Genomic DNA, 27,859 nt, shown 5'->3' on the forward strand with positions numbered 1-27,859 from the left:
TCAATCCACGGAAGCGGATATTGTACAGTGTGAAGGACTGGGTTCACTGTCACCTTAAAGTCCCCACAGATGCGAACCTTCTTTGGTTCCCCAGGCGTATTACTCAACGACCTCTTCATTACAGGAGCGATGGGTGTAGCCCACTCGCTCCAGTCCACTTTGGACAGTACTCCTGAACATTCCAAACCTTCCATCTCTGCTTTGACGGCTGGGCGGATCGCATAAGGTACTGGTCTGGCCTTAAAAAACTTTGGGCTTGCATTTTCCTCTATTTTGATCGTCGCTGTTATGCCTTTTAGTGTTCCGAGTCCCTGCTGGAACACTTCTTGTGTGTCAGTTAGCATTTTTGACAGTCGGCCAGGTGTGACTTCATCATCATTTTTGGCATCTACAGTCAGTGCTTGTATGGAATGCCAATCTAGCTGTATCTTCCGGATCCATTCACATCCTAGTAGTGGTGGTCCTCCATCTGGCAATACATATAGGTCCATCTTTGGTGTTTCCTTGCCGTTATATATAACGTTCACCCTTATTTTTCCTTTGGGGTAGACTTTTTGCCCTGTGTATGTCAAGACAATCTTTGTATCTCTCAAGGATATATGTGAGAATAGCCGCTTGTAGTCCCTTCGGTTTATGACTGTTAGGGCTGATCCTGTGTCCAATTCCATTTTCACTTGGACTCCTGCTATCTTGAGCGTGACCCAGATAGTTTGGTGATCCTCCGTTTTGATCACATTATGTAGTTTCAGACAACCCAGCTCCTTGCTTCCGGAGTCTATATTACTTTTCTGTTCATCTGAACTACTCTCCGTCACCTTATGTACCTTCTTGTACTTCTCCTGTGGAGATTTCTTGCTGCTGGTTTTCTTTCCCGACCTGCAGACTCTTGCTATGTGTCCTACTTTTCCACACTGTCTGCACACTTTGTCCTTGAACCAGCAATCCTTATGGTCGTGTGTTGTTCTGCCGCAGCGATAGCACTTCACTGTTCCGTATGACATTTCATTTGTGCCATATTCTTGCGGTCTCCGTTGTATCTCTGCTGCGCCCGTGCTGCTGCTTCATGTGATACTGCAATGCTGAAAGCCTTGTCCAGCGTAACATCCTTTTCTGATAGAAGCCGTTTCTGGGTTCCTTCACTTTGAAGCCCACACACAAACTTGGCGCTTAAAGTATCTACTAGTCCCGTTCCAAACTGGCAGTGTTTCGATAGCTTGCACAGTTCCGTTAAATACTCAGCATTACTTTCATCTTTATGCTGGTTCCTTTTGTGAAACTTAAATCTTTCTGCGATCAGCAGCGGTGTGGGGTTTAAGTGGTCCTGTAGGATTGACACTATGTTTTCAAAATCCTTTTCTACTGGCTTCTCTGGGGTTACTAGGTTTCGTAGTAAGCCATACATTTTTGCACCCATTGAATTCAACAATACCAGCGCTTTCTTGTCATCTGGCACTTCATTCGCCTTGCAGTATACTTCTATGCGTTTGACATATGTCGTCCAATCTTCGACTTCATTGTCGAACGCTGTGATACTGCCACTCTTCGGCATTTTTGGGTGTGGTTAGACTGGCTTAAATTGGCGTCTCCCGCGCTTTCCTTTCTTCCCCGCTGCGGCTTAAAATGGCGTCTCCCACGCTTTCCTTTCTTCCCCGCTGACGCTGTTCGGCCCTTGAACACCGGCTGCGCTCTGCGCGTTTTCCTGCGCGCCTCTTTCCCCCATTGACGCTGCTCGGCCCTTGAACACCGGCTGCGCTCTGCTCTCTCTCGCCTCTCTCCCCCATTAACGCCGCTCGGTCCTGAACACCGGCTGCGCCCTGTGCGCTGTACCCTCTCTCTCCCCCCCGTTGACGCTGCTCGGCCTTTTTCTGTGCCGTCGGTCGGCTCTAGCCGTCGCTGTCCGGGAAGGGTCTGCGCAGTACCTGTTGCCAGCCCGTTTCGCTGGACCACCATGACTGGAAAGCCAAGCCTGGCTCTCGACTGCCTCCCCTGCGATGCACAAATCTCCGCTGGATGACTGGGGGGTTTCCCGTGGTCGACGCCCATGCTTCTGGACTCGGCTTTCGTCCACTGTTCTCCAGGAGCGAGTCCCTGGGAGGTGATGCAGAGTTGCAGGTAGGTTTGAATCTGTTCGTCGCCAATGTTAGATCCGTGTAGCTTGATGTTGTGTCCTTCAATAATTAGACAAGAGACTGCGGGGAACGATCAACAGGTGTTTACTGAATGAGGGTTACTCTAGAACTAACTATACAGATCACTACTCAGGGTTTATATACAAGTGTGGTCACTGCCGGTACTACAGTATACAGGAGCTGTAAAAAGTAGTTCTCCCCTTAAAGGTACATACATTACAATATCCTCTCTTATCATTGAAGTGATTTCATCCTTAATCACTAAGGCTACTCCTCCCCCTCTACCATTTTTCCTATCTTTCCTGTAGATCTTATAACCTGGTATATTTAGTTCCCAGTCCTGACCATCTTGCAGCCATATCTCAGTAATGGCTACCATGTCATACCCTCCAATTTGAATTTGTGCCTGCAGTTCATTCAATTTGTTCCTTATACTCAATGCATCTGTATAAAGAACGCTTATTTGGGCCACACACCCTAACCTGTGCTCCTGCTCTATGTTTTACTCACACATTTCTTATTTCTTTCTTGAGGTTGGTTACTTTACATCTTTTAGTTTTCCCTCTACCTGTTGTGCCTAAAGCACAATTTCTGACTATTACTCTACTCTCGTCCTTTTTCTTTATCTTAAAACTATTATTTATACTACCTTTTCCGCCTGAGCCCTCCCCCCACCTTCCCACCCCCCATTTACTAGTTTAAAGTCCTCATGACTGCCCTATTTATCCTTTCTGCTTGGACCCTGGTCCCAGCCCAGTTCAGGTGGAGCCCATCCCAACAGTACAGTTCCTTTCTGTCCCAGTACTGCCAGAGTCCCAAGAAATAGAACCCCTCTTTCTCACACCACTCCTTCAGCCACGTGTTCACCTCCCTAATCTGCTCATCCCTACGCCAACTTGCACGAGGCTTGGGTAATCATCCAGAGACTATAACACTTGAATTCCTGTTCTTTAATTTTGCTCCTAGTTCCTGATACTGTCCAAACAGGGCCTCTTGCCTACTCTTCCCTACGTTGTTGGTCCCAACATGGACCACAACGGCTGGATCCTCCCCCTCCCTCTCCAATATCCTTTCAAGTCGGTTCGTGATGTCTCTCACCCTGGCAGCAGATAGGCAACATATCATGCGGGACTCTTGATCCTGCTTACAAAGCATGGTATCTGTCCCCCCACAGCAGGAATTCCTAAGCTTTTTGTCATTAAGAGCTGGTTAGGTGCGCACCATGAAGCCTTATGGCATTTAAAATTCAAATCTATTCATTTGCATATATTTTAGTTACTGATACTAATAAATCCTATGGTTCTGATCTAGGATTTATCCACCAGTAAGGCAACAGCTCTAAGAACACCCCTGTTTAAACCTCCAGGCCCACAAAATTCAAACAGGGCAAACCAGCAATTAAGAAATATTAAGAAACATAAAGGAGTTGCCTGGGAAAAAGTGCAGAGCTTACATGTGGCCCATGGGTCATAGTTTGAACAGTCTTATTTTCACTTTTAAAATGCTTTATGTTCTTTTTTTAAAAAGTACAATCATAGTGCAGATTTCAGTAGCACTCCACCAACTATATGTCAGGTAGAGCTACAGCTCGAAGCACTGGTCCAGAAATTATGCTTTTGAGAACTGGGAAAGAAATATGATTCCCAAGTTCCTTTTGCTTCATTATATTTGTAACGCTTTGCTATAAATGTAGAGCTATTAAAGATGATAATTGAAGGATACAGGCCCATGCCCATGAAGACTCTTTCTATCAGATTCTCAACACAAGAGTAATTGGGGTAGAATTCCCACAGGGGTTCTTCCAATCTTCCAATTTAATTTCAGCAGATGATCAGCGGAAAACCCGGAGAAGTGCTGTAACTGGCCATTTATGCCGTTCCTCCGGATTTCCAACTGAAGTTTTGGCGGGAGATCGGAACAACCCCCATGGATTTTATTGGGAATATAGTTTAAATCATTTCTATTGCTTTTTGGGTTCCCTGCTATAAAAAGTACAATAACCACTTCCAATTTTTGCAGTTACCAAGGAGGGTCATTGAAAAGAACAGTATAAATGGATTTGGGAGACAATTCTATGTGGTTCTGAAGAGTGAAGAGATTGAAGGTTATGGAGAGAAGACAGATAGGTACAATTGATCTATCAAAAGGGTCAGTCTCGTTGGGCTTAATGGATTTTTCCTATTCCTAAAATTCTCATTTTTATGTAATGTTACCCCAAGCTATGAGGTCACCTGCCCCTCAATTGATTTATGGTGACCTAAACAAGAAGCTTTCCATCCCAATTCTGAATGGGATAAGCAGCTGTTATTAAGATAAATGAATTACCAAGAATTAGCTACTCTTCCAAATATTTCCTATGTGCCCTTTCTCTTTAAGATGTTTGTGTAGTTTAAGTGTTACCAAATCTATGGATTAGCAAAGTCCCACGGGTTTACCTCAAAACTACATTCTACTAAAATAGCTGGGGGTATTGCTGCCCCACTTTGAACTCTGTTATTGGGTGACCCAGTTGCAGCCCCTGACTAGGTGGACCATAATTCAGGCAACAAACATAAGAAGGTTATGGGAAATTCCTACTGCTATATGCTCCCATTGCAGGGTTTACTTTTACTGCACCATAAGTGAGCACTTCCCAAGGCATTACATAAATCCATATTAGAGGCTATGAAACCATGGATTGATGTATAGAAGTTTTTGTAAACTCCAGGTAACCCTCCCCTATCTCTTTTTATATCAGATGTATCAGTTTTATATCTGCTAAAGGCGAAGGGAATATAATGTGAGATGGCAATCAGTGTATCAGCACAGACTGTGTAAGGTGCTTTCTTAATCTGCTTTAGGTTGTTTGTATACCACACTGAACTAATATAAAATGTTTGATTGAACATAAGCAACAAGCACTCAAGTAGCAAAATAAATCAGAAAATAAAGGAGGACATTTTAAAATTAAAAGTTAAAAACAAAAATCAGAGCATTAAAGGTGTTAAAAATACAAAAAATGATTCAAGCATGGGAAAATTAAAAGGCAAACCTAAAAGTACAGTGGGTTGGGGAACGATCTGCACTCAATAACTGGATTAAATAATTATCACTCTGATATTGCTAGGTTTACCTGTGATTATACAATAACAACAAAAAAAACAAGCAGATAACAGATAATTTAGAAACCACCCAAGCTACCAGGAAAGTGACTAAAATAAGGATATCATCAGTAGGTAGGAGAAATGTGAAAAAAACTTCCTCTTCCCCATAATGGATAACAGAAAGTAGTTCTGTGGTGTTAAAAAGGAATAATCCTTCCTAATGATTAAAACATGATTAGCAGGCCATCTATATAACACATTGATGCACTAACATAGTGTGACATGGAGTTACAGGTTACAATTTAATACCTATGATTTCCTGTCTCTGACAGGTTCTATAGGTAAAAGAGGAACACAAAATCCGAGGGCAAGTCAAAGTGAGTTCCTCTTCCTTATTTCTTAACATATCTCCTCTCGTACAGAGGTAAAACCAGTCTCTCAAAATATTGCATGCCTACCTTCTTGGTTTGAGAATTGTACACGGTGGAAAGAACATAAAAGAAAAGAAACAGGAGGAATAAATTATAGATTTTTTAACAAACGGGGACATTGGCCAGATAAAGAGATTAAACATAGATACTCACTGAGCACCTATTGCATTGGGGTGGGGGGGGGGGGGGGGGTGCCGGCAAGACCTAATTCACATTTCAAATATGGCACAATCCCCAGCCCTCAGGATTTCGCTAGACACTGATCTCGTAAGACCACAGTTGTGTGATTGAATAACAGCTGCAACTGACCTAGATAAGCACTGATATTGGTTCTGTGTGAACTTCTGGGTCTGGATGTGCACTCAGTGGAATCAAATAAGATAGACTGCTGAGATAATTGTGCAATGTTTGGTCGACCATTTGAAATTGAATATATTATTTATTTTTAGAAAGAGACACAACCATACTAGCGTTTTAGACATGAGGTCAAAAGGTTGCCAGTAAATATAAATGCAATGATTGTAATTCAGATTAGTGCAGTGTGTCTTCCACCTTTTTTTGTTCGCTTTCCATCTATCTATCATTCTCATTCACTTATGCTATTCCCTCCTTTGTCATTTCAGATTTTGTTTCCTTCATTGTACCTCCTTACTTTTACATTCAATCTCCTGCTGTTTTGAAGGGTTACTTATGCCTTTTCAACATGTGAGCTAGATACAATTTCAGAACCACCAGCAAAAATGTATAACTGTTCAATTTACTTTAACAGGACTGCATCATGCAACATTAAGCTATTACCTGTATCATGCTTCCAATCTCAATATCTATACAGATTTTACTAGACAACATATGATTTATCTTTATTATTATACTGGTTCAGTTAAGCCTAAAAATTACAGTTTGAAATCAACTTTCAAACATCTTTGTCATATCTCAGTTAGTACAGAGGCATTCGCACTAGTATAGAAAAATATCTCCTGCCTGTTTTCCTGTTGGATTCACAATTATTCATGGCAGATAGCTTTCCCATCCAAGAGTCTGAGAGGCCTCGGCTGATTTTAACGGGGAGCTGCCCGCTTGAAACGGATGAAAAAGGCAGTCGGCCAGGTAAACATCACAGGCCTGGAGGCCGCTTGCCAGCACCAAGGTGTGTCACGAGGGGGTGCGGGGCCGTTTCATGGGTAGGAAGGTAAGGGAACCCAGGGTAGTAGAGGCCCAGATTTTTCTTGTGGAACCCAGAGGAACACGCCTGGTCCACAGCCAAACATGTGGGTCCTGGTGTCACCCAACATCCACATATGGTTCTCCTGCAGGGGTTGCTGGATGATTTTTCCCTCCCTAACCCCACTGTACTGAAGCCAATTATAGCAAACCTGGCACTTTCCCAACTGAGGTCAGCTAAAGCAGCATAGATTGAGGATTCAACCTGGGGCTATCGCAGTTCAGCAATCCATTGGATAACATCATTGAGCCATCAGAGGACCCCCATTAGTTATTAAAATGTTAATCTGGTGACAGCTGACATAAGCACTATGTTCCTATCATGTGATGATATTCACAAAAGACTCTTATGGAAGGGTTTTCTTCTGCTATATGACCTCAAATTGGGTGGACTAGCAACAGAAAATCATGGGGAATTGTCCACAAGAAGGTTTACTGCTACATAACCATCCCCTTGATTTTCATGCCGCACCTCAGCAGGGAAGGTGGTTGGTCACTCCTTCACTGCCCTCTCACATATGAATAACAGTGGGGAAGCAGGGCCCAGTACCCAACTAATTACCCTTTCTTCCACCTTTGCTACTGCCAGCCCAGGGACTGCTAGGAGAAGGGTGATTGTAGACGTTGGGAGTATCAGTGGAAGGCTTCCAAAAGACCCATCCAGAGGACGAGGGTCCAAGTGTGGACACCTCCCTCTCTTCAGGCCTTCAAATGTTATCCTGTTTAGGCCTCAGCTCAGTCAGAGGCCCAAATTGAAATTAAACTTCTGACCTTCAGGGCTTTTCTACCCTCTTTAACATCAGTTCCCTCCTCTTCTAGTCCTGCAGCACTGCCGTATCTACCTCCTTCACAGCAGTGGGCTTCCTCTTAGTGATGGAGATCCCGCCCAGAGCTCTGCATAAATAATGACCCTCAACACAGAAAAATAGGTTGGGGTCATGGTGGGATCTGTCCTGCCTCAACTTTCCTCTGGCAACAAACCTGTCCTGGTGGAAAATCCAGGGTTAATGTGTTGTGATGTTGTTGAAAGAATATTAATGAGCTTTCTTTTACTTCAGATGACCAGGACTTAACATAATATATTTTAATGCTTTAAATGTTTTTCAACAATCTTCTGTATCATTTAAACCATATATTACGTTTCTTATGCATGAAACTGGTTTTCATAGAGAAGTCACATTCAATGCATTATTGTTCTCACTGTCCTTGTAAGTTTGGCAGTCTTTTCTGATCCACGGCTGTTGCAAGGGTCTATAAGGCAATTGTTGACCATGATTCTTCCTAATTTATTGTGAAAATTGAGCTGCTTCAATCCATTGTACAATGTGAAAATATTAACGTGAACCATTTTTAAAACACTTCTGTTAATACTTTCATAAATCCATGTCAGAAGTTATGTATATTTAGAAATATAATTTAAGGAATATAAAGCACATAGATTTTACATCATATGCAAGGAATCCTATACGTATGCAACGTGTTCACAGTCTTATCAAACTTCATCTGTGGAATCTTGGGTTTGAATTTATGACAGAGAAGATGATTGCTCTTCCCTCTCTCTTCTATGGTTGTTAAGGATACTAACTGAAATGTTTGGACAAATCAATTCCCTTCCTAGTGGACATGAATCCGCAGTATAATGTAGCCCTCAAATTCAGCAAAAATTGGCCATCTCAGTTAGAGGACAGTGCAACAAGAGAAAATTGAAATGTCAGCATTCCAGTTGGGAATGTGTTGTAGTAGACCTCCAATCAATCTGCTGGTTAATCTGATCTGGGGTTGAGAGTCGGTAGTTGATGCCATTTTATACACCACAGATGTGATGTTCCTATGATTGCTAGCTCCTTTGCTTTGTATCTGGAACACACTGGAAAATATTGCTAGTCAAATAATTTTTTTAAATGTAACTAACATACATAATGAGTATTTTTAAAAGTATTAGTCTGTGTGGTACTGAGGGTTTTAACTGTGACAGAGTTTTTGCCAACCAAGTAGATGAACTGGATGACACGGAGAACCATCTAAATATTTTTGCAGTAAGGATATGACAGTAAAAGAGTCTATCATATCCTTCCTGCAGCTGAACTAAGGTCAATAGAACTATTTCCATGATTTGCAGCAACCATTACTGATCCAGGGCAACAGTAGCATGTAACAGAGAGGCTTCTCCCTACAGTTTATGTATGAATGAGAACACAAAACATATTTTGTAGCTGGGATAATTCAGAATCAGTAGTATTTTACTATTAAGTAAAATTAACACAAATATTATAACACTCCAAAACAGGTGCCTATGTCATTGCCAGGTAGGTGTGCCAGGGCCTACAGAAATGGTTGGTGGCATCTTTGCAGGTGTGGCCAATCGGGCATCACTGGCACTTGATCACCCTGACATGCCTTCTTTCATACAGTGCCATTCCATGTAATTGTAGAAGAACTTTCCAGCGTAACAATTAGTCAGGCAGTTACATCTCATAGTGATGCCACTGGGTGGGGGGGGGGAAGGGGGTGTCTGCTGACACACCTTTCTGTTGGTAAAGAGCTTCCACCAGCATTACATATGCGAAAATGAGGTAATGTAACCACTCTACAGATGCAGGCATGTGGTTGCCAGCAGGAGGGCACAGACATGCTCTCAGGCAGCCTGGACTGGCCTGACTGGTATTTTTCCTCAGGTCCTCCTCATCTTCCAACATCAGCTCAGTGGATCCCCAATGGCAAGCCCATTGATGGCAGAAAAAACATCTAAAGCAGAGAACTAATTTGCAACAATTGCACAAAGGTTCATGAAAGCCTAAGTGCCTGCAACCCCCCCACCCCGCCCAAAAAAAACCCAGAGAAGGCCTCAAAAGATTTACCTTTTGTGGTGAAATATATGCCTTCATCAGCCCATGTGTTTTACCTGCTTGTATTGTGTGAACCGCCCCCTTTTGTTCCTATTGTGTGTATTGGCTACGCCCCTGTCTTTTGCCATATAAAGGTCTCAAGAGCTGTATGAGTCATTCCTACCAGACGAACCCGATGTGGGAAGACCTGCAATGCTGCAATGTTCTTAGTGATTAAAAGCCTTCAGTTGAATCCTTGTCTTTGAGTTATTGATGGCATATCAATTTTAATCACTAAAACACCAAGATGGATCGACTCCTGAAACCAGAGCGCTTGGATCTGGACCCCCATGCCTCAGACGCAGCCACACAGTTCAGACACTGGTTCCAATGCTTCGAATTTTTCATTGCAAACTCACCCACCGCCATAGCAGCCGCAACCGCTACCAGAGACATGATACTGGGAATCCTGCGAAACTGGGTGAGCCATCGGGTCTCCCCTCTCATCCAAGATGCCACCAGCTATGGGGATGCCTGCACCATTCTGAAGGCCCACTACGTGCGGCCAATAAACGAGGTGTACGCCAGGCATCTTCTGACTACTCGCACGCAGCGGCATAGTGAGTCACTAGAGGACTTTATACTAAGCCTAAAAGTACTGGGCAGAGACTGTAACTGTAAGGCCGTGTCTGCCATTGTGTACACGGAGGAGCTGATTCGAGACTCCCTTATTGCGGGCCTCAGTTCAAATTACATTCGGCAGAAACTGTTTGAAAAGGAGGGACTGGACTTAAAACAGGCTATATAGCGCGATCGCTGGATATGGCCCAGAAGAACTCTGAATCCTGTTCCCCAGGCCACACGGCCCACTCCGCCTCCTGCACGCCGTGGGGGCCGCCATTTTGGAAGCCATCTTCACCTCCCAGGTCTCAGGCCAGCCCAGCACCATCGGAGCCCCAGCCTCCACCCAGGAGCCCCACTACTGCCGCGATGCATCGGGGCCCAAAATGCTACTTCTGCGGCCAGGACAAACACTCCAGGCATCTGTGCCCAGCGAAGGGCACCACCTGTTTTAAATGCGGGAAGAAAGGACATTTCAGCAAAGTCTGCAGAGGGAACCCCGCCTCCAACTCCACCACCGCCGCGTGCGCGCCGTGGGAGCGGCCATCTTGGAAGCCATCTTGTCCACCCTCATGGAGTCCACCATCTTGCCCCGACTACATGGACCTCCAGGACCCACTGGTGGCCTCGATCACAGTGGATCAATCCAGGCCGCATCCGTTGTCTAAATCGATGATGGACATAGAGGTAAACGGGAACAAGGTTAAATGCTTGATTGACTGCGGGAGCACCGAAAACTTTATTCATCCTGGCCTGGTAAAACGACTTTCGCTAACGATAGTCCCCACACAGGGCAAAATCGCCATGGCCGATAAGACTCATACATCAAAAGTTACAGGTTTCTGCGCGGTTATGTTGTCGGTAAAAGGCAATGATTACAGAGATTTTAAACTATTGATAATGCCAGATCTCTGTGTGAGCGTGATCTTGGGTCTGGACTTCCAGTGCCACCACCAAAGTATCACGCTTACCTACGGTGGGTCCCAGCCGCCCCTCAAAGTGTGCGGTCTGGCTACCCTGAAGGTCAAGCCGCCCTCTCTGTTCGCCAACCTCGCACCCAACTGTCGACCCATAGCGACCAAGAGTAGGCGGTACAGCTGGGAGGATCGACGGTTCATTGCGTCGGAAGTAGAAAGACTCAAGCGGGAGGGTATCATTGAATGCAGTACCAGCCCGTGGCGTGCCCAGGTAGTAGTAGTTAAGGGTAGCGAAAAGAAGCAGATGGTGATAGATTATAGCCAGACGGTTAATCTATACACCCAGCTAGACGCCTACCCTCTGCCCCGCATAGCGGATATGGTTAACCAAATCGCGCAATACCGGGTGTTTTCCACCATCGACCTAAAATCGGCATACCACCAGCTCCCCATTAGGCCGGAGGACCGTCCATACACCGCCTTCGAGGCGAACGGACGTCTCTACCACTTCCTCAAGAGTCCCCTTTGGGGTAACGAACAGGGTCTCGGTCTTCCAGCGGGAGATGGACCACATGGTCGATGAGAACCAGTTAACAGCCACCTACCCATACCTAGACAACGTCACCATCTGCGGCCACGACCAGCAAGACCACGACTCGAACCTCGCGAGATTTCTGAAAACCGCCCTCAGACTCAATCTCACCTACAACGAGGATAAGTGTGTCTTTAGCACCACGCGCCTCTGTATCCTGGGCTGCGTGGTGGAAAACGGGGAAATCGGTCCGGACCCTGACCGATTGCGCCCCCTACGGGAGCTACCCCTACCAAACACTCCCAAGGCCCTGAAAAGGTGCCTGGGGTTCTTCTCCTATTACGCCCAATGGGTCCCCAATTATTCCGACAAGGCCCGTCCCCTCCTGAAATCAACGTCCTTCCCGCTCACGGCCGAGGCCCACGCCGCCTTCAACAGCATTAAACACGACATTGAGAAGGCCGCGCTGCGGGCAGTGGACGAAAACATCCCTTTCCAGGTCGAAAGCGATGCGTCCGACTTCGTTTTAGCAGCCACCCTCAACCAGGATGGGCGGCCCGTAGCCTTTTTCTCAAGAACCCTCCAAGGGCCCGAGATCAGGCACTCCTCGGTAGAGAAGGAGGCCCAGGCCATAGTGGAGGTAGTGCGGCACTGGAGGCACTACCTAGCCGGCAAACGCTTCACCCTGCTTACCGACCAGCGGTCGGTAGCCTTCATGTTTAACAACAAACAGAGGGGGAAGATCAAGAACGACAAAATTCTCAGGTGGTGGATCGAACTCTCCACGTTTGAGTACGACATAATATATAGGCCGGGGGCCCTCAACGAATCCCCCAACGCCCTATCACGAGGGATGTGTGCCAGCATCCAGGGGGACAGGCTACAGGGCCTCCACAATGGCCTCTGCCACCCGGGGGTCACCCAGCTATTCCACTTTATAAAATCCCGTAAGCTGCCCTATTCCATCGAGGAGGTCCGGTCTATGACCAGGGACTGCCGCACCTGTGCGGAATGCAAGCCCCGTTTTTTCAGGCCCGACCGAGCCCACCTGATCAAAGCTACATGGCCATTCGAGTGCCTGAGCTTAGATTTCAAGGGACCACTCCCCTCCACCGACCACAATGTGTACTTTCTCAACATTGTGGACGAGTACTCCCGCTTCCCATTCGCCTACCCCTGCCCAGATATGACCAGTGCCACGGTCATCAAGTGCCTCGGCAACCTGTTTTGCACGTTCGGCATGCCCAACTACATCCACACTGACAGGGGGGCGTCGTTCATGAGCGACGAACTGCGCCAATACCTGCTGTCGAAGGGGATAGCCACGAGTCGGACCACTAGTTATAACCCCCGGGGTAATGGGCAAGTGGAGAGGGAGAACGCGACAGTGTGGAAGGCGGTCACCTTAGCACTAAGGTCTAAAGGCCTCCCCACCTCCCGCTGGCAGGAGGTCCTCCCAGACGTACTCCACTCGATAAGGTCGCTACTGTGTACTGCTACTAACGCCACTCCTCACGAGAAGATGTTTGTTTTTCCCCGCAAATCAACCTCAGGAGTATCCCTACCCTCGTGGCTCTCCACCCCAGGGACAGTCCTGTTACGGAAGCATGTGAGGGGCCACAAAACGGATCCCCTCGTGGAGGCAGTACACCTACTCCACGCAAACCCACAGTACGCGTACGTCAAGCACGCCGACGGGCGTGAAGCCACCGTGTCCATAAAGGACCTCGCCTCGGCAGGAAGCGACGACAACGACCCATCACCACCACCCCCAGAAGAACCTCCACCACCCCCAGAAGTACCTGCAACACCCCCAGCACATGGGTATGCCCAGGAGGGCACCACGGACTCCCGGTTGGAACCCGAGGTACTGTTGCAATGTTCAGGAAGGACTATCACACCCCCGGACAGACTAAATCTGTAGAAGGGGTGAATGTGATGAAATATATGCCTTCATCAGCCCATGTGTTTTACCTGCTTGTATTGTGTGAACCGCCCCCTTTTGTTCCTATTGTGTGTATTGGCTACGCCCGTCTTTTGCCATATAAAGGTCTCAAGAGCTGTATGAGTCATTCCTACCAGACGAACCCGATGTGGGAAGACCTGCAATGCTGCAATGTTCTTAGTGATTAAAAGCCTTCAGTTGAATCCTTGTCTTTGAGTTATTGACGGCATATCACCTTTAACACCTGTAAACCTGCAGATTAGCACCAAGGTCCCTTTCCTGCCAGTTTTCTTGGGTGTGCTGGGGACTTGGCATCCCACATGCTTGCTGGCTATAGAATGGAGTAGCACTCTTTCTGTCCCTTTTATGTATACTATTGAAACCCCCACCTGCTTCAACCGTGAGCTTCCAATGCCCGCCTCAGGCCGAACCAGAAAAGCAGTGGAGCGGAGATTCAGTGGTAATCCATCAGGACTCCTTGCTGCTTCATTTCACGGTTTGCACACCCCACCTGCACCTGGGACCAGGGCATACTAAAAATTTAAATGGGCCCCACCACGTTTTCATCATGTTTTTCACAAGTCTAGCCGACAGCTATCGCCCCTTGCCTTTACGGCTCCTTCAGAAGTCCTCCTTTATCTATCAGCATTTGTGTCTCCACTGTGCCCTCTGACCTCATGGAAACTGCAATATCTCCTCTATTGTCAAAGTTGGTTTCGAGATGCTCACATTCCTCTTTCATGCTAAACAGTATTTTTTCCTCTCAACAGCTCTCAGCTCCCTATAAAGCCAAGCCCAGACTAGTCTTGAATTCTGGATCAACCTTTCGTCATCAACCTGAAACGTTAACTCTGTTTCTCTCTTTACAGATGCTGCCTGACCTGCTGAGTATCTCCTGCATTTTCTGTTTTTATTTCAGATTTCCAGCATCTGCAGTATTTTCTTTTTGTATTAATCTTGAATTCTGTTCCCTTATCTGGAGAAGGCACTTCTAACATCTCCCTCATACTCCTAGACAGGATACCAGAAGAAGCTTGTCAGATAGATGATCCTCCTATCACCTTTCTCCATTGTAGCCTTCCTTGTTTCTCTATTTTCTTGATATTATTAAGGTTAAATGCTCTTGGGAACGTTTCTTTTGTTCCCCCTGAGCTACAAATCCACCATTCCACACACTCTTCTTCTTTGCAAGCGAGACCCATCACAGCCTCCAGCTCATTTTTTGCGAGGACGTCAAACTGTGGAACTCCTTCCCTCTAACATAGACCACAGCCTCCACTTTGGTTCCTCCATAAAAAAAAATATGTTGATGTTTAAATTTATAACTGTAGCTTTTTTTAAATAGAAGAGCATCTCGCCACAAATTGACACAATGAAGGTATTCCTGGAAATATCTAGATTGCAGATATTTTGCTGATACTAGATTTCACTGATATTACTGCTTTAATCTCAGAACCCACAAAGTTTACACAATCCTACTGGAGCCAATTAGTTTTTAATCTTGTCACAAGTTTCTTAGATTGGGTGAGAGAACTTGATGTGAAAAGGAGCAAGGTACAAATCCACTTTTGCTTTTCAGCTCAAGAGTTTTTAAAAGAGAACACATTTCTTTAACACAAGGCTAGTAGATAATAGTGGATAAACGTTTAGTATCATCATTATTCCAAGACTCAGTCAAGTGATTTTAAACTCTTTGGCCCTGAAATTATGGCCTGAATTGATGGTACAGTGGAGTTTAACATGGTCTTCTGAAATTCCTCCCCACCACTTTAGCAGAGGAGTGAACCTGTGTTTAACACCTCTGCTAAAAGAATGGAAGCAGGAATTTAAGGTAACCGCATTAAGTGCTCATATGTTAGTATCCTATGCTGCAATTTTAGGGTCTTGGTTATTTTAAACTGTGATTATTGTCTGATAGCCCTCTGTAGGAAATAATATATGGGACATTTCAGCTACACTGAGAAAAAGATATTGCAACTGGTCCAAACTACACAGAGGCTCAATAGCTTAGCATTCCATGGAACGCTCGCTTCCAGTTTAGCACTCAAGTTATGTGAGGGTTGTGGGCTCACGTAGTATAGCAAGATTAAAGAGGGAATTTCTTCTCTGGTTTGTGGACAGGCCACAATTTAAAAAAAAAGATTAAAATGGTGCCAAGACCAATGGGAGTTTCCTGATCCCAGGCTAGAGGTGTGTGATTGATGATTATTATTATTTTTAAATGGGAGCAATATGTGAACTAATCCAAAGATGCATGAGAGAGCAAATTTAAATAAATAGAAAATATTGGTAGCAGAGCTTCAATTGCCTCCACTTGCTCTTTACCAGCACAACACAATCATCATGAGCCTCAACCAATAAATCAGTAAATAGTATGTTTGGATATCGCTTGATTATGACAAACCAGTTTTGTTAAATACTTATTAAAAATAAGGTGTCTGTACTTTATTAAAGAATTGAAGCTAGGTAGGTGAATCCCAGTACAGTACAGGCTCATATCTATTATTACTAAAGTGATGAGTGGTGTTATAATGGAAATTCTGTTGCCTTTGGTATCTCCATCAATGGATATGTCTTAAGATATCTGTATCTCAGATACTGTAAGCAAAACTATACACAAAAATGACAACTTTAAAGCTTATTGATCTAGTTTTGAATATGAAATATTTGAATTGAATATACAAGATGGGTGATTTTGTATGAGAGCCACTTTGATGGTTAAACTATTGGAAATCCACAACTTAGATTGGGTGATTTATTGTTTGCCTGCTTTCATATCCTGCATCATAATCAAATCAAATCAAATCAAATCAACCTTTGTCATTGTTAGTGCACAAGTGCAGTACAACGAAATGTAGGCTTGCGGCTCCCGAGAGTGTACATTTAGATTAAGACATTTAAACATTCAACATACATTTGGCTTGTAATACATTAACATAAACATAACCATAATAAAGTGCTTGGCAGATGTGCAGGCTTTAGAGTTTATTTGTGGAGTTCAGTAGGATGACAGCCCTGGGAAAGAAGTTGTTCCTAAATCTGGTCGTACGGGTGCGAATGCATCTGTAGCGTCTCCCAGATGGCAGGAGGGCGAACAGACTGTGGCTGGGGTGGGTAGGGTCTTTGATGATGGACCGTGTCCTCCGTAAACAGCGTTTCTGGTATATGTGCTCTATGGTCGGTAGCGAGTACAAACATAGCCTATGATGACCTACTTTCCAGTTTCCCTCACTCTTTTTAAGGCTCAAACTTCTCCTTGATGACCGGATGTGTATGTGTGGAATTGAGGGCTCAATCCTGCGAGAGTATAGCAAGTTGGAGCAGCAGTGCACTGTTCCACCCTGTGTCTCATATTTTTATGTTTATTTCAGGGCTTCTTTTCTCTAGCACCAACTGTCTCCTTAAACCCCTCCACCCTCACTGCCAGCAACAAATGTGAAGAGCTCAGAGACTTCTTGGACACTAAGATTGAAGCCATCCATGCAGCTGCCTCTGCTACTATTCTCCTTCCCTTTGCTCACAAAGCCAATATTCACCCCCAGGCTCGTCCTGCCCTACCCATGAACGCACTTCTTTCTCTCCTATATCTAGTTTCTCTCCTCATGCCCTCTCCAAGCTTATCTTGTCTATAAGACTCACCTCCTGCTCCCTCAAACCTATTCCCACTAAACTGCTGACCACTCAACTTGCAGATTTATTTAGTTAATGCAAAAATAATTGGTTTTTGGATATGCTAGCAGGCTGGAGTGTTTCCTGTTAAATGCAATTAAATTTTGGTAGCCATTTAATGTTTGTATCCATTCACTGATCTCTGGTTCCTCAACAGTGTCAATCGCTAATTTAGAATATCGATCTATTTAAAGAGTTAGGACGACTATTAGAGACCGTGCAGCTGCAGCTGCTCTGAATTTAAGGCAGTGATATGAGAAATTAATTATTAAATAATTCCTACAGATCTTGCAGTGAATTTTTAATAATTTTTCCTGCAAAACACAGGATCCGCACTTTGAAATGAGTTTGCCCACCAACATCTGAAAACGATTACAATTTAGAAGCCTTCAATTAGTTCAGGTACCTGCGATCACATGTGCTGCCCATATTACAGCCAGCAGTTATATTTCCACAACTTTAGAAAACAAATCAATAACCTGACTAACGTATTTGTGGTACCTTCACAAAACTGGGCTCACAGGTCAAACATGCGCTTTTATAAACTTTTATAAAAGTAGATGAATATGGTAATACTGTTCACGGAATCAAAATTGGAATTGATGGCAAAGATTTCTTAATAGGGGGCAGCGATCAGAAGGGAGTGGGGCAATTGGGAGGTGGAGGTGGGTAAATCGAAGAGAAAGGGCTGCGATCGGTAGGGAGGGGCCGATCGGGAGAGGTGGGGGCGATTGGAAGAGGTATGGGCGATCGGGAGAGGGATGTGGGTAATTGAGAGGGAGGGGGTCAAACGTGAGGGAGGAAGGCGATTGGGAAGGGTCCAAAGGAGGTTGGCAACAGTCTTCAGTAATGCAGTGAACCTGGGTTGAGCTCGCCTGCATCCCCTGGCTCCACATTGACTTATGTATTTTTTAAACAAACTTACCTATTTGGTGGCGCCCTCCAGCGGTACCTCGCTTTCTGCCTTTACCATTTATGGTCTCTTTTCTCTCTCTTTTAATTCAATCTTTCTTTCACTCTTTATTTCTATAACTGATTTGACTCTAATTCACCCACTCTAATTGACCTTCCTTCTCAGTCCTTCCTCTATTTATTTCTCACTCTTTAAATCTCATTGGTTAAGGAGATACACTGTTAACGACATCCACTAAGGTCCCAGATGTCGCGTTGTCCTCATCATATGGTTATAAGCATGCACTTCCAGCAAGTTCCGGTGCAAAAATTTTGAGCTGAAGGGTGCAGGAAAAAGTCTAATTAACGGTGTATGCAGTGAGATGCCCCGCTCCAGCAAGATCCGGCACAAAATCTTTAAAACATTTCATAACCACATCCTGCAGATTTCAAAACTAGCTTCTGATTTTTTTTTACTGCAGACATTTATGGCCTTGAATCCCTCCAAATCCAAAGGACTTGGATCAGTTGAAGGCTAATCTTAAATTAGAAAGTGGCTTTACAGCCAACATACTGACACATACAAAACATTTGTCTGTTCACTGGTATCTTTCCAGCTGCATGGAAGGCAGCCCAAGTTGTTCCTATTCATAGGTCTGATGATACTGATATAATCCAAATAAATATTGCAATTTCAGAAACAGTGGGGAGAATGGTTATTGGCTACAGACACTTTTTTTCCCATACGGTTTGAAACTGACACACCATGCTGCACATCTACAAGAACTACAGCTGCAGAACAAATTTGTCAGCCAAAAGACAATCTAATTTTAGCTAGCTACACTAACTAATTGACAGCATTTGTTGAATTTACCAACAGGATAAATTATGTTTTAAACAGAAAGAAATCTCAGTAAGTCACTTGATATGGAAAACCATACAATTCTGATTTTAAAGTGGAGATTTTCCTGGCTCTGTGCCCAGGTGCACTGGATGGCCTGGGCTCAGCAAATATCAAAATATAGCAGGTTGGAGAACACACCTGTAAAGGAATCCACCAGATGTCCCTTCCATTTGGAGAACTTTAAAGATCCGGTGACACTTAAAGAGCAGGGAGTTCTCTTGATGTCCCAGCCAACACACACCATCAAAAATAGATTAATTGCTCATTCATCACATTGCTGTTTGTGGGAATGTACTGTGCACATTATAGCTGTTGCTTTTACCTACATAACAGTAACTGCACTCCAAAGCAATTAATTCTATATGAAACACTTTGAGGCGCTTCTGTGGGATGTAATAAGGTGCTATATTATTTTCGTTTTTCTATCCGTCCACAAATCCTATAGTGGTATAACTCCATTTGGCCGGTATGTTGATTTGCAGTTTCCTGCAAACTATGGATATCAACACAATGCTGCAATGTATCCAGATCCCAGTCAGTGTTAAACATACTGTGCCTCACAGGAAGAAACTAGCCAGTACAGTTCAATCCATGTATATTTCCAATGCTTTAAAAAAATAGAACTTAGAATTTGATTACTTTGTCCAATTAATCACAATGCCCTTTACTTTGTGTGTACTACCTTGCAAGCAGGCAAAATAAATAGGAAGGGAAGCACAAACCTAATGATGTATTTGGGTCCAAATTGAAAAGGAACTGGGCTTCATGAACTGTATATTACTAATTTTAGGTAATCCAGCAATCCTTAATTTACTTCCTGGAGCCTGAAGAAGAGTCCTGCCCAAAAACACTAACCTGTCTTTTCTTTCCACAGCCGATGCCAGACCTGCTGTACAGTTCCAGCATTAGCAGCAGAAAGACATTGCTCCTAACCTCTCTTTGTGATAATTTTAAATTGATCATTCCTCATCACCGACTCCCTAGCCAGAGGAAATAGTCTTTCCCTATCCATTCTATCAAAACACTTCATAGTTTTACAGGAACAACAGGAATAGGTCATTCAGCACCTTGACTTCAGTGGACAGTAAAATTAGGCAGAATGTAAAAACGGCGTTCCACCCAATACTATCAGTTTTAAATTCGGCCAGTTCGATTTAAATTGCCCCCCAGGGCTCTCTTGCTGCTTTCTCTTTGTGCTCCACTCTATCTTCTTTCTCTACTGTTTACATGTGTGCCTTCTCTTTCACTCTGTGTGCCTCGCTCTCTTGTGTTGCTGTAACACTTTGTGTCTGACTGTCTTTCTTTCTCTCTCTCACTCACTCTGCCCTATCACACCGCCTCCTCCTTCCTCTTTCCCCTTGCTTGTGTCACGGGGTGAAGGGTCGCAGTCGAGCGGTGACGTCACCTCACGCCCCGTCCAATGGGTGCGGCCGTTGCTTGCGCAGCCTCGCTGGCCGCGACCAATGGCGCTGCGGTTTGTGGGGGGGTGCGGGTGGCGGTAATGTTGTGAGTTTGGGTTTTACAATCAGTTTGATTTTCGGGGTTTGTGTTTCAATCGAGAGCGGCCACCACACGGGGCCTGCCTGCCTGACCGACCGCTCTCTGCCGGGGGGCGGCCATGGTTTTCCTCAAGCTCCGGGACCAGGTAAGCCTCATGCCGAGCCGAGCACCTTGTTGTTAGCGGGACTGGTGGAAGAGGAGCCGCGGTTCCTCTTGGGCCTGCGAGCTGGGGCCAGGGGACGGTGACTGGAGCCTGAGCCACCCGGTGTGGGGGTGGGGGGTGTCACTGGATGGTCAGTGGGCCGGGCCTCCCCCGGGGGCGGCTCTTCCCCTGCTCCTCCCCCTACCCCGGAATCAGGGTACTCGAGTCGCTGCCAGCCCCCCCGGTTACTCGGACCGTGCTGGGTCGCCTCCTCTTCCGAGGTTTGCCGATGGCCGGACCCCGGGGTTCGTTGAACCTGCGGCTGGTTTAATTCGGGTAGAGGCCGGGCCGCTGAGCTGTGATGGATCAGAGGTCCTCGAGGGAGTTCCTTTATTGTGGGGTGGCCGCCGGGGCTGCTTTGACGGGCTGTGGGTCCGGGTCTGCAGTCTGTGCACGTGTTGTGAGCTCTTGATTTGAGCGAGATCCTTTCTCCTGAGTGCAGCAGGTGGCGAATGAATCACGCTGCACTTTGCATACCTGTTTTCGCCCGGCTCCAGTGGCAGAGGTTGGTGGACAGGTCGCCTGCTGTAATCAGGAATAGTGCTGTAAGAAGAAGTAAACCTCTCGGTGGCGGTCGGCATATCTTAGCCAATAGGTTTGATGGTATTAAAAGTCAGCCTGATTCGTGAAACTGATCATTGAATCGCATTCGGCCTATCGTGCCTGTGCCGGCTCTTCGAAGGAGCTATCCAAAAATCTCCTCATAACCTTCTCTAGTTTCTCCACATAACTGAAGTTCCTCATCCCTTGTACCATTGTAATAAATCTCCTCTGTACCCTCTCCAAGGTCTTGAGACTACTCCAGCTGAGACCTAACCAGTGATTTATAAAGGTGTAGCATAACTTCCTTGCTTTTGTACTCTATCCCTCTACTTATAAAGCCAGGCCCCGTATGCTTTTTAAAAAAACAGCCTTATCAACTTGTCTGCCGCCATCACATCTTCGCAACAGTTTAAAAAAAAAAAATGTTTTCCTCTTTTCCATCATGATGCATCAGCCAAAATAGCTCATTATTCCAGAATCATTCTGGAATACAAAGATAAACCCCATCTTCTATTGTCCACTGCTAACCGTCTTCTTAAACCCCTCTCCCCTGTCTTCTCCACCCTCACCACTTCCTTGTCTCTAAGATTGAGACCATCTGTTCAGCTGCCGCTGCCATGTCCCTTCCTTCCCCTAGCCCAACTTCCTCTAAGGTTTCCCCCTGCCCTAGCCCTGAACTCGTATCTTTCTCCAGTTTCTCTCCGATCTCGTCCATGAGACCCACTTCCTGCTCCCTCGACCCTATTCCCATCAAACTGCTGACCACCCAACTTCCTTTTCTGGCTCCCATGTTATCTGACATTGTTAATGGTTCTCTCTCCTCAGGTACTGTCCCCCGCTCCCTCAAATCTGCAGTTGTCACCCCTCTCAAAAAACCAACCCTTGACCCCTCCGTCCTTGCAAACTACCGCCCCATCTTCAACCTCCCTTTCCTCTCCAAAGTCCTTTAACGTGTTGTCACCTTCCAAATCCGTGCCCATCTTTCCCGCAATTCCATGTTTGAATCCATCCAATCAGTTTTCCGCCTTTGCCACTGTACTGAAACAGCTCTCATCAAAGTCACAAATGACATCCTTTGTGACTGTGACAAAGGTAAACTATCCCTCCTCGTCCTTCTTGACTTGTCTGCAGCCTTTGACACGGTTGACCCACTCCATCCTTCTCCAACACCTCTCCACCGTTGTCCAGCTGGGTGGGACTGCACTCGCCTGGTTCCATTCTTAGCTATCTAATCGTAGCCAGAAAATCACATGCCATGGCTTTTCTTCCTGCTCCCGCATCGTTACCTCTGGTGTCACCCAAGGATCTACCCTTGGCCCCCTCCTATTTCTCATCTACATGTTGCCCCTTGGCAACATCATCTGAAAACAGCGCCAGTTTCCACGTCAACACTGACCACACCCAACTCTACCTCACCACCACTTCTCTCGACCCCTCCGCGGTCTCTAAATTGTCAGACTGCTTGTTCGACATCCAGGTCTGGATGAGCAGAAATTTTCTCCAATTAAATATTGGGAAGACCGAAGTCATTGTTTTCGGTCCTAGCTGCTGACTCCATCCCTCTCCCTAACATCTGTCTGAGGCTGAACCACACTGTTCGTAACCTTGGTGTCATTTGACTGAAATGAGCTTCCGACCACACATCCGCAGCATAACTAAGACTGCCTATTCCACCTCCATAACATTGCCTGTCTCCGCCCTTGTCTCAGCTCATCCGCTGCTGAAACCCTCATCCATGCCTTTGTTACCGCTAGACTTGACTATTCCAACGCACTCCTGGTTGGCCTCCCAGATTCTACCCTACATAAACTTGAGGTGATCCAAAACTCGGCTGCCCGTGTCCTAACTCTCACCAAGTCCCATTCACCCATCACCCCTATGCTTACTGACCTACATTGGCTCCCGGTAAAGCAATGCCTCGATTTCAAAATTCTCATCCTTGTTTTCAAATCCCTCCATGGCCTCGCCCCTCCCTATCCCTGTAATCTCCTCCAGCCCCACAACCCCCAGAGATGTCTGCGCTCCTCTTCTGCCCTCTTGAGGATCCCTGATTATAATCGCTCAACCATTGGTGGTCATGCCTTCTGTTGCCTAGGCCCTACACTCTGGAATTCTCTCCCTAAACCTCTCCACCTCTCTACCTCTCTTTCCTCTTTTAAGACGCTCCTTAAAACCTACCTCTTTGACCAACCTGCCCTAATTTCTCCTTATGTGGCTCGGTGTCAAATTGTTTGTCTTAATACTCCTGTGAAGCGCCTTGGGATGTTTTACTACGTTAAATGCTAAGACGTACCAGTGACCCTCTTAGGTGTGATTTACCCTTTCAATTTTCCTCTCCCATTGTTGAGATACCCAGCCTCTGGTCAGCATCTCCCCACTCAACACAGTTCAGTTTGAGCTTTAACCTGCAGCCTGAGCTGAGAGTGGAAAAACATTGGCTTGGATTCCCTCTCCTGATCATCACCCAGTGATTCCTTCTGGATGGTATACATGTGTAAATTGAGAGAGGACAGGTTTGGAATTGGCTATATCATGTCCTTCATGTTAAAATAACCAGTGACCTTTGCTGCTACAAGAAGAATGTCCACTTTTTATGATACTAGAATCACTTCCATGGCACCGTGAATCAGCGACTTCAAGCAGGGTGAATAATAAGGCCTTTTTATTCTGGAAAGTAGGGATAATATTAGTCAAATACAATTATCCACATATTGTACTGTCAGATCACATTTGGAGATTCATGTATTAACCCTGTCTGATTCAGTTTTTACTTTAGTGATGTTCTAAAAGTTTAGCTTCCATTTCTCATCCTAAATGACCCATATATGTGTGGTAGTGTTTCAGCTGTGACTTTTTCAGTCTCCTGCCGCTGGCATTAATTCACTAGTACATTTTTTTTAGGCCTTATTGACCACAGTGTTTACTCCATGGTAAGATCCCTGCTGCTTCTGCAGTGTGTGCTGTTACAGGAAGCTCAGTAAGGTGAATGAATCCTGTTTTGATTTTGCTACCATAAACTAAAAATGAAAATTTAGCAGATCCGTTTGTTTGAATACTGATGGGCACCTGGTGTCCGTGGAACTGTGCCTCAGTGAGGGCATGATGCCTTCGAGAGAGGAAGGGAGTAGTGAATGAAAGACTAAGGAGGGGAAATATCCACTCCAAAATCAGTGTTCATTTATTGTATAAAATTATAATTGTTATCTAACATGAATGAGTAACTCATCTGTTTATAACCACATTGCTCGAGTTGCCATCTGCATACATTAAATATAAATCTGATTTGGGTTATTGTGGGATCCTTTAATTTTGTAATTGCCCAGAAATTGATGTATCCCACTTAGTTATTTGCCACTTGGAGGAGCTAGTGTGAAAAATCTGAAGTCCTTCGCTTCTGAGCTGCCCATTTATTAAGTCTGCTGTTTAGCAAGAATTGCTAATGCTTTTACAAATATGAGCCATTGAATTACTCGTCGGCGGTGGCACTCTCGCCTGAGTCGGAAGGTCGGAATTTCAAGCCCCTCGAGAGAGAGAGAGAGAGAGAGAGAGAGAGAGAGAGAGAGAGAGAGAGAGAGAGAGAGAGACTTGAGCACATTATTTTGGCTGACACTTTAGTGCAGTGCTGAGGGACTGGTGCATTGTTGGAGGTGCCATCTTTTGGATAAGATGTTAAACCGATGTCCTGTCTGCCCTCTCAGCTGCACGTAAAAGATTCCATAGCACTATTCGAGAAGAACAGGGGAGTTGCTGGCCAACATTTACCCTTCAACCAACATCATTAAAACAGATTATCTGGTCATTTACTCATGGCTGTGCACAAATTGGCCGATGCATTTCCCTTCATTACAACAGTGACTACACTGCAAAAAAATATTATTTGACTGAAGCAATTTGGGACATCCTGAAGTTGTGAAAGACACTATATAAATGCAAGTTATTTGTTTTTTTTTCTTAAAATAAAAGCTCAATGTCCTGATCTATCGTATAACCAATAACTTCAGTTAGCGTATCATGATAGTGACCACCAATGCTGTTTAAAAAATTAGTGTTAAATTGTTCTGTAAATGCCTTGTTCAAGGACCTGAACAAAATGCTAATGTTAGTTTGTATTGTGTATTATTATGTGCAATTAAAAAAAAAAAAGTGCTTCAAAATCCAAGTTCAGATGATAACTCATGTTTGAGTCTTCGTGTTAGTCTTTTAACCCCAGTATCTATTATCCAGTATTTATTTATTTATGGTGCAAGAATCTGTGATTTATATCGGGTGGCATGAAACAAAATCCAAAGCATGCCCTGCAACTATCGCTATGTGCGTATTAAGAGTTACATAATAGATGGGGGAGTTTACAGAGTTTCAAGTAATGTGAGACAAGGATGTGTCCTTTCTTTGCTCTGCACTGTACTCAACTGGCTTATGCAGCAGATGATGAAGGGCAAAGAGGCTGTGATTCGGTGGGGAGGCATGCACTGTTCTGAATTATGGCGAATGCATTGGCAGATGGCATCAAATTTCACCCATTTTACAACTTAGTGAAACGTTTGTGTGCAGCATGGGAGCTCTTTTAATATAAATGGATTAGAAGAGCCAGAAATACTGATTTGCTTATGATAATGGAAAATGTCAAGTGCTGGGTGTAGGCATACAGCAGGCTTTAAATGTCCTATTTGACTCCAACCGAAGAGATATGTCAGCTTGTAAATTTGGGTAGCACAATTCAAGTTGATGGAAATTGGAACATTTGGCGGCTAGTCAAAGCAATAAGTGGCATCATTTGAATGAAGTTCTGGCTGGACTCTTGGTGCAGCTATCTGGAAATACAGAGAAGTCTTAGACAAAATACACTTTCTTCCATTCTGACCTGATAACCCATACTTTGAGATAATAATTATAATGTATTAACTATTTGCTGCAGGTATCGCTAAGAATTAGTACTGTCCTGAGCTATGTCACAACACGTTAATAAAGATAGTAATCTAACCTTGGGTTTCAGCTTTCTGAAAATTAGCTTTTCTATTTTTGATCTCTCTTTTCAGGAAATAAATTTCATCAACTTAATTATGCTATGTAAATGTATTTAGAGGATTTTTTTTCTAATTGTTTTAATTGCAGTTCTACATCTGAAGTATGAATGGCCTCATTCATGACCAGCAAGGTTGTATGAGCTGCTTGTAGATTGTATAAAGGTGAACTGTTTGAAGATCGTTGCTTCTATGGTGACAAGTAAATAAATAACTTGATGTGCAGTTATTCAACTCCAAGTTTGAAATAGGTTTAGCTTTCTAGCTTGTGATCTCGAACACCCAAAAGTTTTCTGATCATCTGCATGGCCATTGGTGATTGTGCTTTTGCTCCATACTTTTTGTTCTGCACTTCTCTGCCTATTTTCATCCCCCTCCCATTTGTTAAAATGCCATAAAGGTTTAATTATGTAGCTGACATAAGGTGAGAATATAACTTGTCAACCCAAAATCCTAAACTGGCGGAGATGGCTGTAATAAATGACAAAGCTGATAAACCCTTGATCGAAAGAAAGACTTGCATTTATATAGCGCCTTTCACAATCTCAGGACATCCCAAAGTGCTTTACAGCCAATGAAGTACTTTTGGAGTGTAGTCATTGTTGTAATGTAGGAAACACAGCAGCCAGTTGTGCACAGCAAGCTCTCACAAACAGCAATGTGGTAATGACCAGATAATCTCTCTTTGTTATGTTGATTAAGGGATAAATATTGGTCAGGACACGGGGGCTATTTCCCCAGCTCTTCTTCGAAATAGTGCCATGGGATTTTTTATGTCCACCTGAGCGAGCAGACGGGGCCTCGGTTTAACATCTCATTCGATTTGTGTGTCAGCCAGTTGATAGCACCCTCACCTCTGAGTCGGAAGGTTGTGGGTTCAAGTCCCATTCCAGAGACTTGAGCACATAATCTAGGCTGACACTCCAGTGTAGTACTGAGGGAGTGCTGCACTGTTGGAGCTGCCGTCTTTCGAATGAGACGTTACACCCTCAGCACTGCACTAAAGTGTCGGCCTAGATTTTTGTGCTCATGTCTGTGGAGTGGGACGCAAACCCACAACCTTCTGACTCAGGCGAGACTGCTACCCACTGAGCCATGGCTGACACACAAACACCTGTTGAGTTTTCATAATGACTGAAGGACAGTATTTGATAGAAAAGTGTTATTTTTGTGATGGATGGGGAACTGGAACAGGCTAGTCTTTAGAAGTGCAGCTAAAACATTTATTGGGTCTGTCCTTTGGAGACCTTGTAAAAAATGGGACTTTTCAATCCATACTCATGGATAGCAGGATTGACCACGCCTTCCTGTTTGTTAACTGGATCAGAAACATTTTGTTGTGTTTTGATAATAGCTGATGGAAAATTGACTTTTTACACTGAGCATCATTCAGGTAATATTGCAAATGCTTCAACTGTTGAAGCC

At 44.7% G+C, this 27,859-nt stretch overlaps 1 protein-coding gene across 1 annotated transcript in view; it reads left to right on the forward strand.

Moving 5' to 3' along the window:
• The first annotated feature begins 20,633 nt into the window (after positions 1–20,633).
• ankrd28b (ankyrin repeat domain 28b) overlaps positions 20,634–27,859 on the forward strand; it is a 289,025-nt gene continuing 281,799 nt past the window's right edge. The window contains exon 1 of the mRNA XM_085988033.1: positions 20,634–20,813. Coding sequence (XP_085844159.1) covers positions 20,787–20,813 — 27 coding nt within the window. The 5' untranslated portion in view covers positions 20,634–20,786. The remainder of the gene's footprint in view (positions 20,814–27,859) is intronic.

The sequence above is a fragment of the Somniosus microcephalus genome, chromosome 5, assembly GCF_052327205.1.
Source record: "Somniosus microcephalus isolate GS21.2 chromosome 5, FLI_Smic_1.0, whole genome shotgun sequence".
Classification (NCBI taxonomy): Eukaryota; Metazoa; Chordata; class Chondrichthyes; order Squaliformes; family Somniosidae; genus Somniosus; species Somniosus microcephalus.